General features: G+C 35.0%; 1 protein-coding gene across 3 annotated transcripts; it reads right to left on the reverse strand.

The window, feature by feature from the left end:
- Positions 1 to 111: 111 nt before the first annotated feature.
- LOC306864781 (target of Myb1 membrane trafficking protein-like) lies at positions 112 to 15,333 on the reverse strand. Of its 3 annotated transcripts, none has more exons than XM_079409000.1 (16): positions 15,186 to 15,333; positions 13,161 to 13,245; positions 11,809 to 11,887; positions 11,578 to 11,727; positions 11,311 to 11,445; positions 11,012 to 11,116; positions 9,042 to 9,158; positions 8,771 to 8,904; positions 6,471 to 6,510; positions 6,253 to 6,376; positions 4,700 to 4,751; positions 3,734 to 3,800; positions 3,500 to 3,577; positions 2,998 to 3,057; positions 2,155 to 2,185; positions 121 to 834 (listed from the first exon to the last, which is right to left on the reverse strand). In XM_079409000.1, exons 1-16 carry the CDS (start codon positions 15,235 to 15,237, stop codon positions 740 to 742), a joined length of 1,404 nt encoding a protein of 467 aa, XP_079265126.1. In that variant the 5' UTR covers positions 15,238 to 15,333; the 3' UTR covers positions 121 to 739. The 3 variants fall into 3 exon arrangements, with proteins under 3 accessions (XP_079265128.1, XP_079265126.1, XP_079265127.1); XM_079409001.1 differs by having other exon boundaries at positions 3,500 to 3,568; positions 15,186 to 15,332; XM_079409002.1 differs by lacking the exon at positions 3,500 to 3,577 and having other exon boundaries at positions 112 to 834; positions 15,186 to 15,332.
- Between the last annotated feature and the right edge of the window lie 1,167 nt (positions 15,334 to 16,500).

Genomic DNA, 16,500 nt, shown 5'->3' on the forward strand with positions numbered 1-16,500 from the left:
CAGCTAATGACACCGCATTAAGAATCAAGCGTATGTACACTTCTGAACAGGGTCATTTTTGTGTATGGTCTTTGTGGACAATATTTAAAGTAGTGCAGTGCTTAGTAAAAAAAAGATTTTCAAATGACAAATTTTATTGAATATATTTTAACATAACCTAAACTGTATAAGGTTTTACATATTAAACTAGAGACATACAGCAGCCTGCACACATTCATTTGTAATTTTCAAGTTTATTTTCTTTTTTTCTAAAGCACATTTTGTTTTGTGGCTTTTTTTTCTTCATTTTTTAAGTTTCCACTTTACAGAACTGAAAAGTAGTAACTGGTGAGAAAGAAACAAACCCATAAAATGTATCTCTGTAAAATCCACTTCTTTCCTTCAAAACAGACTAATATAATATATTTAGTGTATATACATACAATGGCTTTAACCTCAACAATCTAGATCTTTAATAAAGATCGATAATTAAAAGGAAATGACCTACAATAGACTGTAGTGAAGAAATTAATATCTGGTTATAAAAATTTCATAAGGTACCACATCTGCAAAAACAAAATTAGTGTAACATGAAACATCTCCAAAACCCGCACCTAACTTTTAGACAAAGTTTGATAAAGACATTACATGGTTAGAAATCAACCAAAAATACTATAAATAAAGTGAAAAGTGAGCACATGGTTAATCAACGGAAATACAAATGTTGGAAGTTATGAACGGTTTTGTAGAGAAAATGTAACTACAGTTGTGAATGGCCAGATTCCTGCTGTGATGTTTTTACTGAAGGAAGACGCTCCGCTGCTTTCGCTCTTTCTGCTAAAAACTTATCAAACTCTGAGGGTGAAACAGAAATGAGACACTGAAATTAGTCTGCTGTTGTAAAAATTAAAAAGTGGTTTGATTCAATAAAATATTGCTGAATATTTGACATACAGCACAAAATAGCATAAGAAACCAAATGTTTAAGTCACCGTAAGCATGTTGGCATGAAATCACTTAAAATTCTAAAGTGTGTAGATTACACTGTTGTATTTGCTTTTGCTGCTTGTGTCCAATCAAATGCTACCGTCTACACAGTGACGCTACGTGATGAGTCACAGACTGTAAACTGATGCCCCGTTTACTTTCTAACGCACTGTGATAAAAGTGTAGAAAGCTGACAATGGTTAGTACACAGTCTTACAGCGAAACCATGGTGAGTGTGAAAGGACTGATCAATTTTGTCAGACCTTGACAGTAAAGCCAGAGCTGGGTAGATTACTTACAAATTGTAATCGTTGCTGATTGCAAATAACATGACAAATTATAAATAGTAATGTTATCCATTACAGTACGCATTCTAGGTAATGTAATCAGACTACTTTTGAAACAAGTCATTTATCACATTGATTTAAATAGGATAACCTCGTACTATATTTATATAAAAAATATATTCCATTCATTGTGACTAACAAGACGTACATTAAACATTACATTTACGTCAAGGTTTACCAAACTAGGGTTCGTGAATGAACTGAAGGGGGTTTGTGAGTTTAGTGAAAAGTTAATAAAGCATAAAAAGGTCAAAATAAATAAATTAAAAATAACAGAAAAAAGTTAATACAAATTTTCATATTTGTCATGACATAATTAGTTGGTCTATGTATTGAAAGAATGTAGCCCAATAATGAAAATTGAGAACCCTCATTTTGGAAAGTACTTGCAAGTGTGAAAAATAGGCGCCTTTTAATGACCACAAAAAAGGTTAACAAGATGGCACAGCGAATGTAATGAAACCACAAGCTGAGAAAGAGACTACACGTCTAGTGAAACGTGGAGGATGACGCGTTGATCACGAAGGTGACTACAGAAGGATATCCGGCAGAAATGAGCTACAGACTGATACTCTTACAACAGGAAGACCGGAACATATAGAAGACTGACAGAATGCAATCAGATTCTCTAAAAAGCATAAACGTTGGCCACTGATGTCTTATATGCAGAAGAAAAGCTGAGTGAGCATACAAATCTAATTTTAGCATATGGCATAGAAGGACTGAAGCCTTTTCCATATTTTTGATGTCAGTTTAAATCTAGCTCATATGAAATGTGTTAAAAGGTGCTAAAAGTACTAGCTGAAAGCATTATCATAATAGTCATATTAAGAAGGGTTACCTTCACTAGTCACTCCTTCAGAGGCATCTTCCTGTGTCACAAAATATCAAACACAAAAATACACTTAGGAAATACAATAATCAATGTTTTAAGATGACATGAAATCCAAATGTGCCCACTTATAATGAATCATGTCTTATTCTTCATAAAAGGTCTTATTGTGAAAGTTTCAGAAAACTCAATGTAAAGAACTTGTACAGCAGTTCTTCATTTTAATTACTAACTGGTTCATATGACAGTTCATAGTTATACATATTCATATACACTACTGTTTCTGGAAAAAAAAGTCTTATGGTCTTCAAGCCTGCATTTACTGTATTTTATACAGTAATTAACAGTAATGTTGTGAAATATTATTGTTTACAATAACTGGATGGGTTTCCTATTTGAATAGATTTTAAAATGTTATTTATGAATTTTCACATTTCCACACAATCCTTCAGAAATCTTTCTAATAAGCAGAAACATCATCAGTGTGAAAAAAGTTGTGCTGCTTCATATTTTCATATTTTTATTTAGGATTCTTTGATGAATATAAAGTTAAATGAACAGCATTTATTTGAAATATAAATCTTTTCTAACATTATAAAAATCTTTATCAATTTGTTTGCGTAAATAAAAGTATTGATTTTGAACTTCCGAACTGCAGTTTTATAAAAGAGTTTTGATACGTGTAAGGTTGTTTTAAAATATGAATAGTGTTATTGTTTTATGACCAATTATTTGAGAGGGATTTTCGCAAAGAAATCAGAATCGTTCAGTGGAACTGGAGCCAGAACTGTTATATTCCTCACAAGTCCTATGCTTAGCACCCAGTTAGAGATCTAAAAATGTGTGACTTACATCATCTACGTCCAGCCATTGTTCAATGTCATCCATCATTTCACTCTGATTGACAGGAATCTGACAGCAAGAGAAAAAAAAAATAGTTATTTTACGTTAACATAATAAAGCAATATAATCTGTTGCAAACCACACCCATTTCAAACAAGCTTCCTGCTTTAAAGTGTAAAGGAAGAATCAATATTTTTCTCAGTCCTGAGGATGAAAAATAAGTTGTTTTGAAATTTGGCAACACCATAAAATAAGGCACTGAGGAGCTATGGATCGCTCAGCATTCAGGCCTGAAACACAGAATAAGCTAAACACCAAAATTCCCACAAAACCTTCAGCAAATAAAGATAATGAAGCTCCTCAAACCATGCGGGCCACTCAGAAGCAAGACAGCCAACACTTATTCACCAAAAATAAAAAAACTTTGACATGCTTTAAGAAAAAAGCTCCCAGCTTGACCAATAGCACGTTACACTGGAGGCCGACTGTTTTATCAGCCAATCAGACCCACCATTCCCTTTTCAAGCATCCAATGAAACTGAGGCGAGCTGCCGAGGGAGGTGGCGTCTAGGCTGTCATCCTTAACATCCTCAACCATTTTAAATGATGGACATGTATCGTTGCATCCGATGGCAGGTGAAAACAACACACAGAAACATCTTGAATGCTGTTACATACACTAATGAACGCTCTATTTCAAACATGATATCCGTTCTGCAGAACTAAATAATTCAGAGACACTTACCACTCCAGTGTCCTGTCGCTCTCTTTGAGTGGCTGCATGTCCCTCTAGACCTGCAGAGCATTCTGGACTGGTAATAAAAACACAAAATATGTCATGTAAAGATCAAGTATTACACTTTGGTTTTGCTGCACTGCAACATTTATGCTATGAACATAATCAACACTCTTAAAAATAAAGGTTCTTATTTGGCATCTATGGTTCCATGAAGAACCTTTAACATCAATGGAACAGTTCCATTGCACAAAAGGTTCTGTATAGTGGAAAAAGTTTCGATTTTTCACACTAGAAAAAATACTCGTTTTAAAGAAAGGAAAAGTTCTTTGAGGAACCAAAAATGGTTCTTTTATTGCATAAATTCGAAAACCGCCCTTACTTTTAAAAGCGAATACCCGAAATCATGCAAAATGAAATTCAAATTTGAGGACCATCCAAGATGTAGATGAGTTTGTTTCTTCATCAGAACAGATTTTGAGAAGAGTCATTAAATCATTTGCTCATCAGTGGATCCTCTGCAGTGAATGGGTGCCGTCAGAATGAACAGTCCAAACAGCTGATAAAAACATCACAATAATCCACACCACTCCAGTCCATCAAATGTTTGTAAGAAACAAATCCATCAAGACTTTATTAAATTACAATATTGTTTTTTTTTTTTTAATAATTCACCTTGTCTGAATCACAAGAGAAATATGGACAGATATTTCACTGTTACAAAACAGTGAAACAGTTCTAAATATGCTTTTCACAAGAAATCAACTGATGGACTGGAGTCATGTGGATTATTGTTTTTATCAGCGGTTTGGACTCTCATTCTGACGGCACCCATTCACTGCAGAGGATCTCCTGGTGAGCAAATGATGTACAGGTACTGATAAATTTCTCCAAATTTGTTCAGAGGAAGAAGCAAATATGAGTATATTTTCAGCAAATTTTCATTCTTGAGTGGACTATTCCTTAAATTCTTACCTTTTTTGCGATGAGGAGCTTTTACTTAGTTTTAAATCATCAGCTTTTGTGCCTGTAGCAAATCACGCAGCAAATAATGCATTAATAACTGTGAAGATTAATATTAGAATAAAAATGTGAGTATAAATGATTCAGAAATACAACCCGAATTCAGGAAATGGGACGTTTTTTTTTTTTAAATAAAATAGCCAATATTTTATTCACAATAGAACCTAGACGCACAAAATGAGCTCATTTCAAATTTTATGCTTGCTACAGGTCACAAAATAGTTGGGACGGGAGCATGTTTACCATGGTGTAGCATCTCCTTTCTTTTCAAAACAGTTTGAAGACGTCTGGGCATCGAGGTTATGAGTTTCTAGAGTTTTGTTATAGGTTATAGGTTTCCAGCTGCTGAAGAGCTCGTGGTCATCTTTGACTATTTTTCATTTAATGATGCGCCAAATGTTCTCTATAGGTGAAAGATCTGGACTGCAGGCAGGTCAATTCAGCACCCAGACTCTTCTACTACAAAGCCATGCTGTTGTAATAGATGCAGTATGTGGTTTTGCATTGTCCTGCTGAAATACACAAGGCCTTCCCTGAAATAGACGTCGTCTGGAGGGGAGCATATGTTGCTCTAAAACCTTTATATACATACCTTTCAGCATTATAAGTATGCACTTATGCATCCCCATACCATCAGAGATGCTGGCTTTTGAACTGAACGCTGTTAACACGCTGGAAGGTCTCCCTCCTCTTTAGCCTGGAGGACACGGGGTCCGTGATTTCCAACAAGAATGTCAAATTTGGACTCGTCTGACCATAGAACACTTTTCTGCTTTGAAAGTCTATTTTAAATGATTCTTGGCCCACAGGACACGACGGCGGATTATGTTCACATATGGCTTCCTTTTTGCATGATAGAGCTTTAGTTGGCATCTGCAGATGGCACGGCGGATTGTGTTTACCGACAGTGGTTTCTGGAAGTATTCCTGGGCCCATTTAGTAATGTCAATGACAGAATCATGCTGATGAGTGATGCAGTGTTGTCTGAGGGCCAGAAGATCACGGGCATCCAACAAAGGTCTTCGGCCTTGTCCCTTACGCACATAGATTTCTCCATTTTCTCTGAATCTTTTGATGATGTTATGCACTGTAAAAGTATTCCACAATCTTTTTACGCACTCTTTCACAGATTGGAGAGCCATCTTTACTTCTGAGAGACGCTGCCTCTCTAAGACATCCCTTTTAGAGCAAATCATGTTACAGACCTGATGTCAATTAACTTAATTAGTTGCTAGATGTTCTCCCAGCTGAATCTTTTCAACATTTATTGCTTTTTCAGCCCTTTGTTGCCCCTGTGCCAACTGTTTTGAGAAATTTGAAATGAGCTCATTTAATGGATAAAAGTGTAAAATGTATCAAGTTTAAACATTTGTTATGTTTTCTGTGTTCTATTGTGAATAAAATATTGTCATGTGATTTGAAAGTCTTTTAGTTTTCATTTTATTCAAATTTAAAAAAACATCCCAACATTTCCAGAATTCGGGTTAAGCAAAAGCGTAACTTACTTAGTCCTGCCATCTGATTGGATAGTGTGGTGACTGCTGATTGGCTGATTGCGCTATGAGCACCATTGGCTGCTTTTGATTGGTTTGAAGTTTCCAAATCAATAAGATTTGTGTTAGCTGGATTCTGAAATACAACAATGAATTATGAATGAATCAAATAAAAAAACAAAAAATATAGTCATTATAGTGCATTTAATATCAAATTTATGAATTCTTACAGATTCTGCACTGCTCTGTCTATTGAGTTGTCTTTCAAATCTAAAAAAAAGAGAAGTTAGATAACACTAATGAGATGTGATATAGAATTAACTAACTTGAAGTGAGATGACATCTAAATGCTGTGACATGATTATAGGGCTCCACATCGTTCAGTGAATTAATTTCCATGACTTCTCCAGTTAGGGTTAGGGTTCATGCTAACTTTATAGGGATTTTTAAGAATTAAAAGCATTTTTAGCTGAATAAAAACACTTGAATTATATGTATTTTTATTTATAAAAATGCCCATGAATGTTTAGGATTTTATTTATTTCCTTAACTTTCCCAAGGCTGAAAATCCAAGTTGAAAAATTCCCTGATATATGTAAACGGTAGGAACCCTTTCATTACAGATACATGATTACATGATATTCCCTAATTCATCAAGATCCTTGAAATCATCAAGGATCATTTGGCACTTTGGACTTCTGTAAGTTATTGTGACTGCCACTGTAGTCTTATTATTTGTATAATATATATAGGGGCAGTCGTGGCCTAATGGCTAGAGAGTCGGACTCGTAACCCAAAGGTCACGGGTTCGTGTCTCAGGTCCGGCAGTAATTGTGGGTGGGGGGGTGAATGTCTCCACCTTCAATATCACGACTGAGGTGAGAGACCCTTGAGCAAGGCACCGAACCCCCAACTGCTCCCCGGGCGCAGCAGCATTGGCTGCCCACTGGCTGAACACACCGTGAGTGTGCACTTTGGATGGGTTAAATGCAGAGCACAAATTCCGAGTACGGGTTGCCATACTTGGCCACATGTCACGTCACTTTTAATGTTATAGTTTTTAGTCATGTATTGAATAAGCTTTTATATTTACAATTTTAATTTAATTATTAATTTTCTGCATTTTTATTTATGCTTTTTAAATATTGCTTTCGGTTTAATTTATTTTTATTCTCAATTTAGATTTAGTTCCACTTTAGTATTCATTTATTATAGTATAGTTATAAATATTACATGAAAATTAGAAAAGTTTAAGATGAAGCACTAAAATGACTAATTTATTTTTATTTCAGATTTCAGTGAACAAAAATGTTTTCAATAGTTTGGTTAACAGTAATTACCCACAGCAACACTTGGAGCAATGCTTGTATTTTCCTGTTCAATGATTTTGTTGTCCACAGGGTGGCAGTACACTGAATAATTTGCAGAGAAATACAGCATCTGAGGTTAGGAGGTCTGCTGTCTTGGTAATCCGGGAAATGTAGTTTTTAAATGGGTTTGGAATAGCATACTACTATTACTATTTCTGCCATACAAAGAAAGTATTATGATCAATAGTAACAATGGCAAATAGCAAACAGATCAAAACAGTATTATAACAATTATGATTTTACAAAAGCACATCACTAAATAAATAATAAATCAATCTTCAACAATTTTGATATTTCAACTACTTTATATTTTCATTTTCACAAACTGAATATACTGTGGTGTAATTTCAACTTTTTAATCTTTTCAAATGTTTATGCTTTTTGAAATGTGGCTTTACGATCCACTAAATAGGCATATTATTTTGAATTTTAGGCTTATTTTGAGCACAGAGTATTTTCCGCATATGTAATTGTTGCAGGTATAATTGTTTAATTTGTATCTATTAATTTCCAACCGCTCTGTATAACTAACTTTCGGAACATGTCAAATTGAGTGCAAAGCAATACTGCACACTGTTCAGGTCCTGTTATTTAGTACATACAAACAGTATTACTTCAATTTAATGTGAATATGGCTAATTAGATACTATATAGTTAATGAAAATAGTGCTCTGCTCTTGTCCAGGTTAAGTACATAAGGTCTAAATTAGCAGAGCAACCAAGCAATCCGTGTAGTTCACAGGGCCCTTTATAGGTGAAAATAAAAACTACATGAGTGCTTTGGTAACCAGCAGGCTATTTTAGTCTGGATTTTTTGGAGTGTATTATTTTGTGGGTGTTTTGAATATGCAGGGAAATTTCCAGGAACAGGTCAGGTCATGGACAGGACACTAAAAACCAGGACTGTCCCTGGAAATGGGGACGCCTGGTCACGCTATGCTAGTATGCCATTTTATAGCATGTGAGAATCTGTGAGACAAGCAAGGAAAACACATATTGAACTTTGTGATGGAACTGTTTGCTTTAACAACTTTGATGTGTATTTTATCTATTTACATTTACACCTTGCAGGTCTCCATGTGCATATTATGAACATTCATAGAGGAATTATTCATAGAATGTTGACAAACATCATATCATCAAGGCAATTTGCCTCTAACCTGTGATACTGTGCAAACGTGGTGTTAACGTCGTCATTGGCACAGAGTAGCTGCTCTATAAGCTTCTCATAGCTCAATCTGGGTATGAGCTCCACCATCCTGCCCTGCATATCTTTGGTCATGGAGTAGAGATGCTACTGACCGGCAGAGAGAAGAGAAACAGCAACAATCCTTCACATTTATAGGCCTAAAATCATGACTGGAGGATGTGTGTGTACATGCTGAGAAAAGAAAGAAAGGGTGTGTATTTGTGGCTGTGTTTGATTGTAACCTGTAGCAACTCTGTGTCTGATGGCTCAAGACTTGCAGGCTCCATCTGTCTCATCATGTCTGACATCACAGATATATTATTACGCACCACCTCCAGTTCAGTCTTCAGTGTCTTCATCTGAAACATAAACACACTTGAAACAAACAGTATTCAATACTACAGTAATAAAATCAATCATTTTACATTTATTTATTTACCATGGTTAATGCTAAATTTGACAATCACATTTGTAACATTTTAAGATGTATAACTTAACATTAGTTCATGCACCATGAACAAACAAGCATTATGTATATTAAGTAAATGTTTTAAAGTATAGTTAATATTAATAGTATATTAATCGGAATTCATATGAATTTTTAAATGTATTATTAATAATTAATAAATGCTGAAAAAACAGTTAACTGTCACTTCATGGTATCAAATTGAGCCATACTGTAATATGAATTGGTACTAAAAATGTTTAACATGATTTAAGTCTCACCAGGTGTTATTTTTCTGAGGAGCATCATTACATGCAATATGCAAAATAATAGTCTCAAACATTTTTATATATATATACACACAAATACATTTTAGATTTCTCAAAACGATTCATAAATATCAAATATAAAAATATAATTGTCAAAAAAATAATGTGTGTGTGTTTTTACATATATACACACACACACACACACACACACACACACGTATATATACACATGTACACATGAACAGAATGAAGAGGAGTTCATTTTTCTTGTTTTGCCTAAATATTATATTTTTTCATTTAGTACTGCCCTACAGAAGAGTTACATGTTTTCCAGAAGACAAATTAAGTTAAATTTACCTTGATCTTCAAATTCAAAAAGTTTTACCCCCTGGCTCTTAATGCATGGTTTTTCCTTCTGGAGCATCAGTGAGCATTTGAACCTTCTGTGATAGTTGCATATGAGTCCCTCGGTTGTCCTCGGTGTGAAAAGATGGATCTCAAAATCATACAGTCTTTGTCAGAAAGGGTTCAAATGCACAAAGATGCTGGAAAACCAAAGAATTTGTGGGACCTGAAGGATCTATCTGAAGAACAGCAGGCAGTTTAACTGTTCAGGACAAACAAGGGACTCATGAACAACCATCACTAAACAAAAACACAGCTGTGGATCATTCAGGTATCAACACAGTATTAAGAACCAAGTGTATGTAAACTTTTGAACGGGGTCCTTTTTATCAATTAAGCTATTATTTTCTCTTGTGGACTATATGTAAACATCTTTTATGTGAAATATCTTATTCAGGTCAGTACTAAATAAACAATAACATGCATTTTGTATGATCCCTCTTATTTTGGTAAAATAATTAACATATTGCAGATTGCAGGTGTATGTAAAGTTTTGCCTTCAACTGTATGTATATATCTATGTGTGTGTGTGTGTGTGTGTGTGTGTATATATATATATATATATATATATATATATATATATATATATACAGTTGAAGGCAAAACTTTACATACACCTGCAATATGTTAATTATTTTACCAAAATAAGAGGGATCATACAAAATGCATGTTATTGTTTATTTAGTACTGACCTGAATAATATATATATGGGGTTACTTTTGCCATGATCATTATATCATGTAATATCACATGCAAATTACAATTTAAATCTGAATTATTAAATACAAATATTAAACTCACCATTTAAAAAATATATTACTTAATTAGAGCTAATGCACTACTCAAACTTTTGGGGGGTAGTTGTGCAATGACCATCATGTACACTATGTATACAAATTGTTATTTAAATATTAATTATTGAATAATAATATTAAACATTTAATGTAAATCTAAATTGAGTCCTGCTGAATGGATACTGTTGTAGACAGCTTAGTTGATTTAGTCAATCCATAACACTTTATTCATTCCTAAAATATTCCAGTCCCACCCACACTTCAGCCTGAGTCAGCATTGCTGTGTGTGAGAGTGTTACCTGTTGAGGTGACAGTGTGATGGGCGTCTCTGTATTCTGTGGCTGTGAGGATGTGATGGAATGACTTTCTGTGTGAGCTGTTTCCGGAGACGCTGACTCAATGGTCTGTTGGAGTAAAGCATTAATTTATTAATAAATCTAAATCTGAAATTAAGCAAAAGCATGGCACATATTACATGTTAGCATATTTTAGTATATTTTCAGATTTTTGATGAATCCCGATAAATCTTTATTTGGATTTCTAGTTGTTTATTAAAAGCAGCTTGTTGTCATGTATTTGAATGTGCAGCGGTTTATACCCTGTTGGGAGTGTGAATAGGAGAACAGCCATTCAGTTCAGTCATGGGAAACTCCACGCCTTTTCTCCTGAGATCCTCGTAGACGGTCACGACACCCGTCAAATCTGGAGAACTCCGAAATGCATCGGACCACGCCTAGAGGGAGAGAGAGATAGAATCAGACGCCAGACACACCCAGAGCTCGGTTTGAATACTTCACTCTTCACAGCACAAAACATGAACCGCATAAAGATGTTTACTCAGAGTTTATAAAGGGTTTATCTGGACCTGTATCATGCTCAAGACTCTGTCCTGAAGAACCATTGGGGCGTTGTTTTTAGGCAAGATTGTCTGGACCAGTACATTCTCCACGAAGTCTCTGGTGGACACGTAGATGTGGAATTTGTGTCCGCAGTTCTTCACACAGGCCTCCAAAACCTGCAGCAAAACCAGAAGGATTCCAAAGACTGTGAAATAAGACACAGAGTCGATGGCAATGACAACATGTTTGACACTTACACTCAAAGTCAGCATAACCTCTTTGAAATTCCTGTTTCCTAGTATCCTCTTCTTTATTGCTCTGACTGCATCTTTAGGTCTGCAAACAGAGCAGCATCATCACAAAAAATATGTTATATAATGCATGTTATACTATCAATAACCTCAAAGCACCATACAATTAAATTAAATATGTATATTCAGACACTTAAGCCATGTATTATTATTTTATGTATTGAATAGAATGATTACAATCATAACAAAATAACAAAAATAGGTTTATTAGGTTTTAAATGACAGCTATTAAGCTCAAAACGAAGACAAATTGTATTATGATACTTTCTGGTTGTGAAACATTAGATATTATTTGTTATACTGTAACACAGTGCTTCCCAAACTAAATAATTAAAATCACAGAAATGTAAAATTAAGATAATTTTAAAATAGAAACTTTTTGGATTTTATTTGTTTACCTTCATGACTATTAACCAACATGACAGGACTATGAACATACACAAATGTTGTTAAATTTGATGAAATATTTACTCAAAGGAATAGTTTACTCAATAGGAATTTGCTTAAAATCATCCTCAGGTCATCTAAGATGAAAAAGTAATCAACAACTCCAGTCCATCAAGTAATGTCTTGTGAAGTAAAAATATGCGTTTTTGTAAGAAATAAATCCATAATTATCCTGTAACTTTAAACCATTGGTCCTGGACAAAATACGAGTCCATAATTCATAATAACATTTCCTCTAGTGAACAAGTTCATCCCCTGTTGTCCTCGCACATCAAAATACACCAACATATTTGTTTAGAGCTGTTTTGGGCTGTATTTGCTTGTAAACGGTGCTTGAGCTGTGCATATTTCTCTCCCGATTCAGACGAGATGAAAGCAATATTACTAATATTATGGAGAGAGGACTGAAGCAAATGTTTGAATTAAAAAACATCTTGATGGATTTGTTTCTTACAAACATGCAACGTTTCACTTCACAAGACATTAACTAATGGACTGGAAGAATGTTTTAATAAGCTGTTTTGGACATGCTGACGGCACCCATTCACTGCAGAGGATCCACTGATGAGCAAGTGAAGTAATGATACATTTCTACAAATCTGTTCTGATGAAGAAACAAACTCATCTACATCTTGGATGGCCTGAGGGATGTCAAGCTAATATTTTGAGGTCAAATCAGTTCAGCTGACAAAAAAATAAATGTCAGTTTGGGAATCCGAGATTTAATACAATGACATTCAGACATTTAAAGTGTAGTTTAGGTGTCCAAATCCAACTGGGGAAGAGTTTACAAAGAATTAATTGTCATGACCATATAAACAGAAACCTGTTGTATCTGACAACATACACACCCTTCATCCGTTTCATTGACACTGTCACAAATCTCCATGTTGAGGCCCCAGTCTTCAGAGGGAAGAGAAGAACTGGTGGCAAGTTCTGAGCAAGAGACCAATAAATAGTCAGAGACACATACAAAGGCTTCATTTTAAACTGAGGATATAACAACATGTTTTGATCACATACTTATTGTTTCTTAACTGGACAAAATGCAGAAGCACAGATGAACCCAAAGCGATTATGTAGATGTTTGGAAGCTAACTAGCATTGTTCCCCATCAACAGAATCAACAATTCACTTTAAAAGGAACTTACTCTTGCCTTCAAACAACTCATTATACGCTCACACACACACACACACACACACACACACACACCAAACATCACGGCCTGCTATTACACCAGGACATTATTGTCATCTTACTCATCAGCAGGTTTATGTGGTTTATGATTCATAACAACACTGGTAGACTTACAAACACTGAACTTCTGATGACATAACAGCTCCTTATCGTCATGAAGAAGAGCCCAGACTAACTTTAAAACTCATTATGGATTAGAGAAACCCCACCCATATGCTGATCATTTAAACTAGGTTACTGAGTTTAACGTGACTTGTTGTATTGTTTACAGTGCTTAATGTTCTGCATCTAGGCAGGGAAAACAGGCTTTACAACAGTATGAAAGGGCGAGCTCCATCAAAAGCTCTGCCATTACACTGGTATTCCCCCTATGCAATGACACAAACTGGAATATCATATTTAAAGGGATAGTTCATGCAAAAATAGAAATTATGTAATTTACCCACACTGTTGTCATTATATATAGGCTACAATAAATATGACCCTGGACCACAAAACAAGTCATAAGTTGCTGGGGTATATTTATAGCAATAGCCAAAAATACATTGTATGGGTCAAAATTATAGATTTATCTTTTAATCATTAGAATATTAAGTAAAGATCATGCTCCATAAAGATATTTTGTAAATTTCCTACTGTAAATATATCAAAACTTAATTTTTGATTAGTAATATGCATTGCTAAATAATTGTATCTCGGCCAAATATTGTCTGATCCTAACAAACCATACATCAATGGAGAGCATATTTATTCGGCTTTCAGATGATGTAGAAATCTCAATTTCGAAAAATTGACACTTAAGACTGGTTTTGTGTTCCAGGGTCACATATATCCATTCCACACAATGTTCCATATGGAACACTATAGGAGGTGATGCAAATTCAAAATTCTTTAAAATCCTTTTATGTTGCACAGAAAAATAACAGCATAAAGTGAACTGAATTTTTTTGTGCAATCTGCAAATCTATTCATCTAAAGGAGAAATCTGGGATGAGCAGCGCATTGCAAAGATAATTTTGCTGCTAATGCATAATTATCGTGTTTGGCTGGAACAAATAGTTCCTCCCCAACTAATTGCTCTGTGCAGCCCATTTAGATGAGAGTCTAGCTGCAATGACACTATCAGGAGAAGCAGAAGAGCCCTTGAAATGAATGAAAAGTAGCCCTGATATTGCATTTCTTGTGAAACCAAGAGTCAATTCTGGAATGGGTTACATAACCGCTTTAATACTCAGATGTAAATAGTTCTTTTCTAAACAAGCGCGACAGAGAAAATGGGTCAAAACGTTATTAGGGTATACTGAGACGTGCAACTTCCAACACAAACCCTCCTCGTCCCGCCCTTCGTCGATACTATTTGCGGACAGCATTTGATTGACACACATTTCCGCCAATCACGAACACAGCGACGGGCTTTGAGCCCGCCTCCGACATTGGATTGCACGAATGAAGTGTCAATCTAAATTGAATCGTATCCTTTCTGTCATCCTTAATTAAACGATGTATACGTGTTCATGCGTGTCTTCTTGCAAGTGAGCTAGCCACGAATATACGGCTGACATTATTGAAATCGATGTAAATATCAAGCAGTCGTATTGGACACAGCAAGTCGCTTATCTGTGCGTATGATGCTCGCTTAAAGCGTGTGATTTGCGATCTCATCTAGCGTGTTACTTACCTATAAGTTGACCCACGGTTGTAGAAAAAGGGTTTCCTGTGAAAAACTCCATCCTCCGAGTGTGTCTGCTGCTCAGTGTTTCGGCTTTGGGCTGATGATCAGCTGGAGAGCCAAACAAACTTAACCGATTACATCATCTCTTAAAGTGACAGTAGCACTCTTCTCTAAGTATACACTGTATGCGTACTGTTTTCACTAGTATGTAAAACAGAATGCATTGTGCAACAACAGACGTTTAAAACAGTAGCATGCATGCTACAGTCTTCTCTAGTACAGCAGTGATTTAGTTTTACATGTTTAATTCAACAATCTTAAACTGGAATTTAAGCCAATTTTGTGTCGTTTTAATAAAAGTAAAAGTAAAAAGAGCAAATAATGAATCAAGAACAAATATTTTTGAATTAGTACTGATATTACTCAGTATATAAAACCATGATCCGCACTCACAAAATAGTTTTCTTTTTAGCATTTTATTGTACATTTATCAAATAAAACGACAATTTTTTGGGGTGTGGATCATGCTATATACTAAAACAGCTATATACTAAGTCGTCTAATAAAATAAAATATTAAGTGACAAAAGAGGGCAGTGCAAACAACTTGGGGAACTGCTGATACTCACCTGTCTCACTGGAAATTGAAGGATGTGTGTGAACACATTGCATTGTGAGTATTCCATGCATTCAGTTCTGTATATATGTTACACATTATGGAAACAGTTGTGGGTCATCCAGGTGTTCAGTGCATACAGAAATTTCACATATTGTGCACAATACATACTGCATATATTGCATACTGATTTTTTTCTTGTTGCATACTGTAGATTCTCGTTGCTTGGAAATGCAAAGTCTTATTTCCATGGAGTTATGCATAAATTACTGTATAAGGTGTGGTGTTGTGAAATGCAGGCCCTGCCCTGTTGCCCACATGATTTGATTTGAGAGTTCATAACAAAAGCAGTCTGCTGACTTGTCAGGGTGTGTGTGCTCTCACAGAAAACTTCTGAATCCTTGGTGTATGAGATGCATTTTTTTTTTTGCATCTTGTAAAGACTAGAATCAAATTATTTATAGCATAGTATTATAAAAACTGAGGGAGGTCAAGCCAATTTTGATGCACGTAAGACTTTATCGCATCTGTCTGCTGTAATATTAGTCTTTTTGTCTCTAAAGGTCAACCACGTTATAGATACAAGCCACAAAACCATTACCAATCCATGTCAGGCCTTCCAGTTTCAGATAATAAGAGATTTAATTGACATACACTATACAATGCTGAGATAATCTTATAATAATCATAATATTTCATCTTTTGC

Source organism: Barbus barbus, assembly GCF_936440315.1.
Source record: "Barbus barbus genome assembly, chromosome: 4".
In the NCBI taxonomy this organism is placed as follows: domain Eukaryota; kingdom Metazoa; phylum Chordata; class Actinopteri; order Cypriniformes; family Cyprinidae; genus Barbus; species Barbus barbus.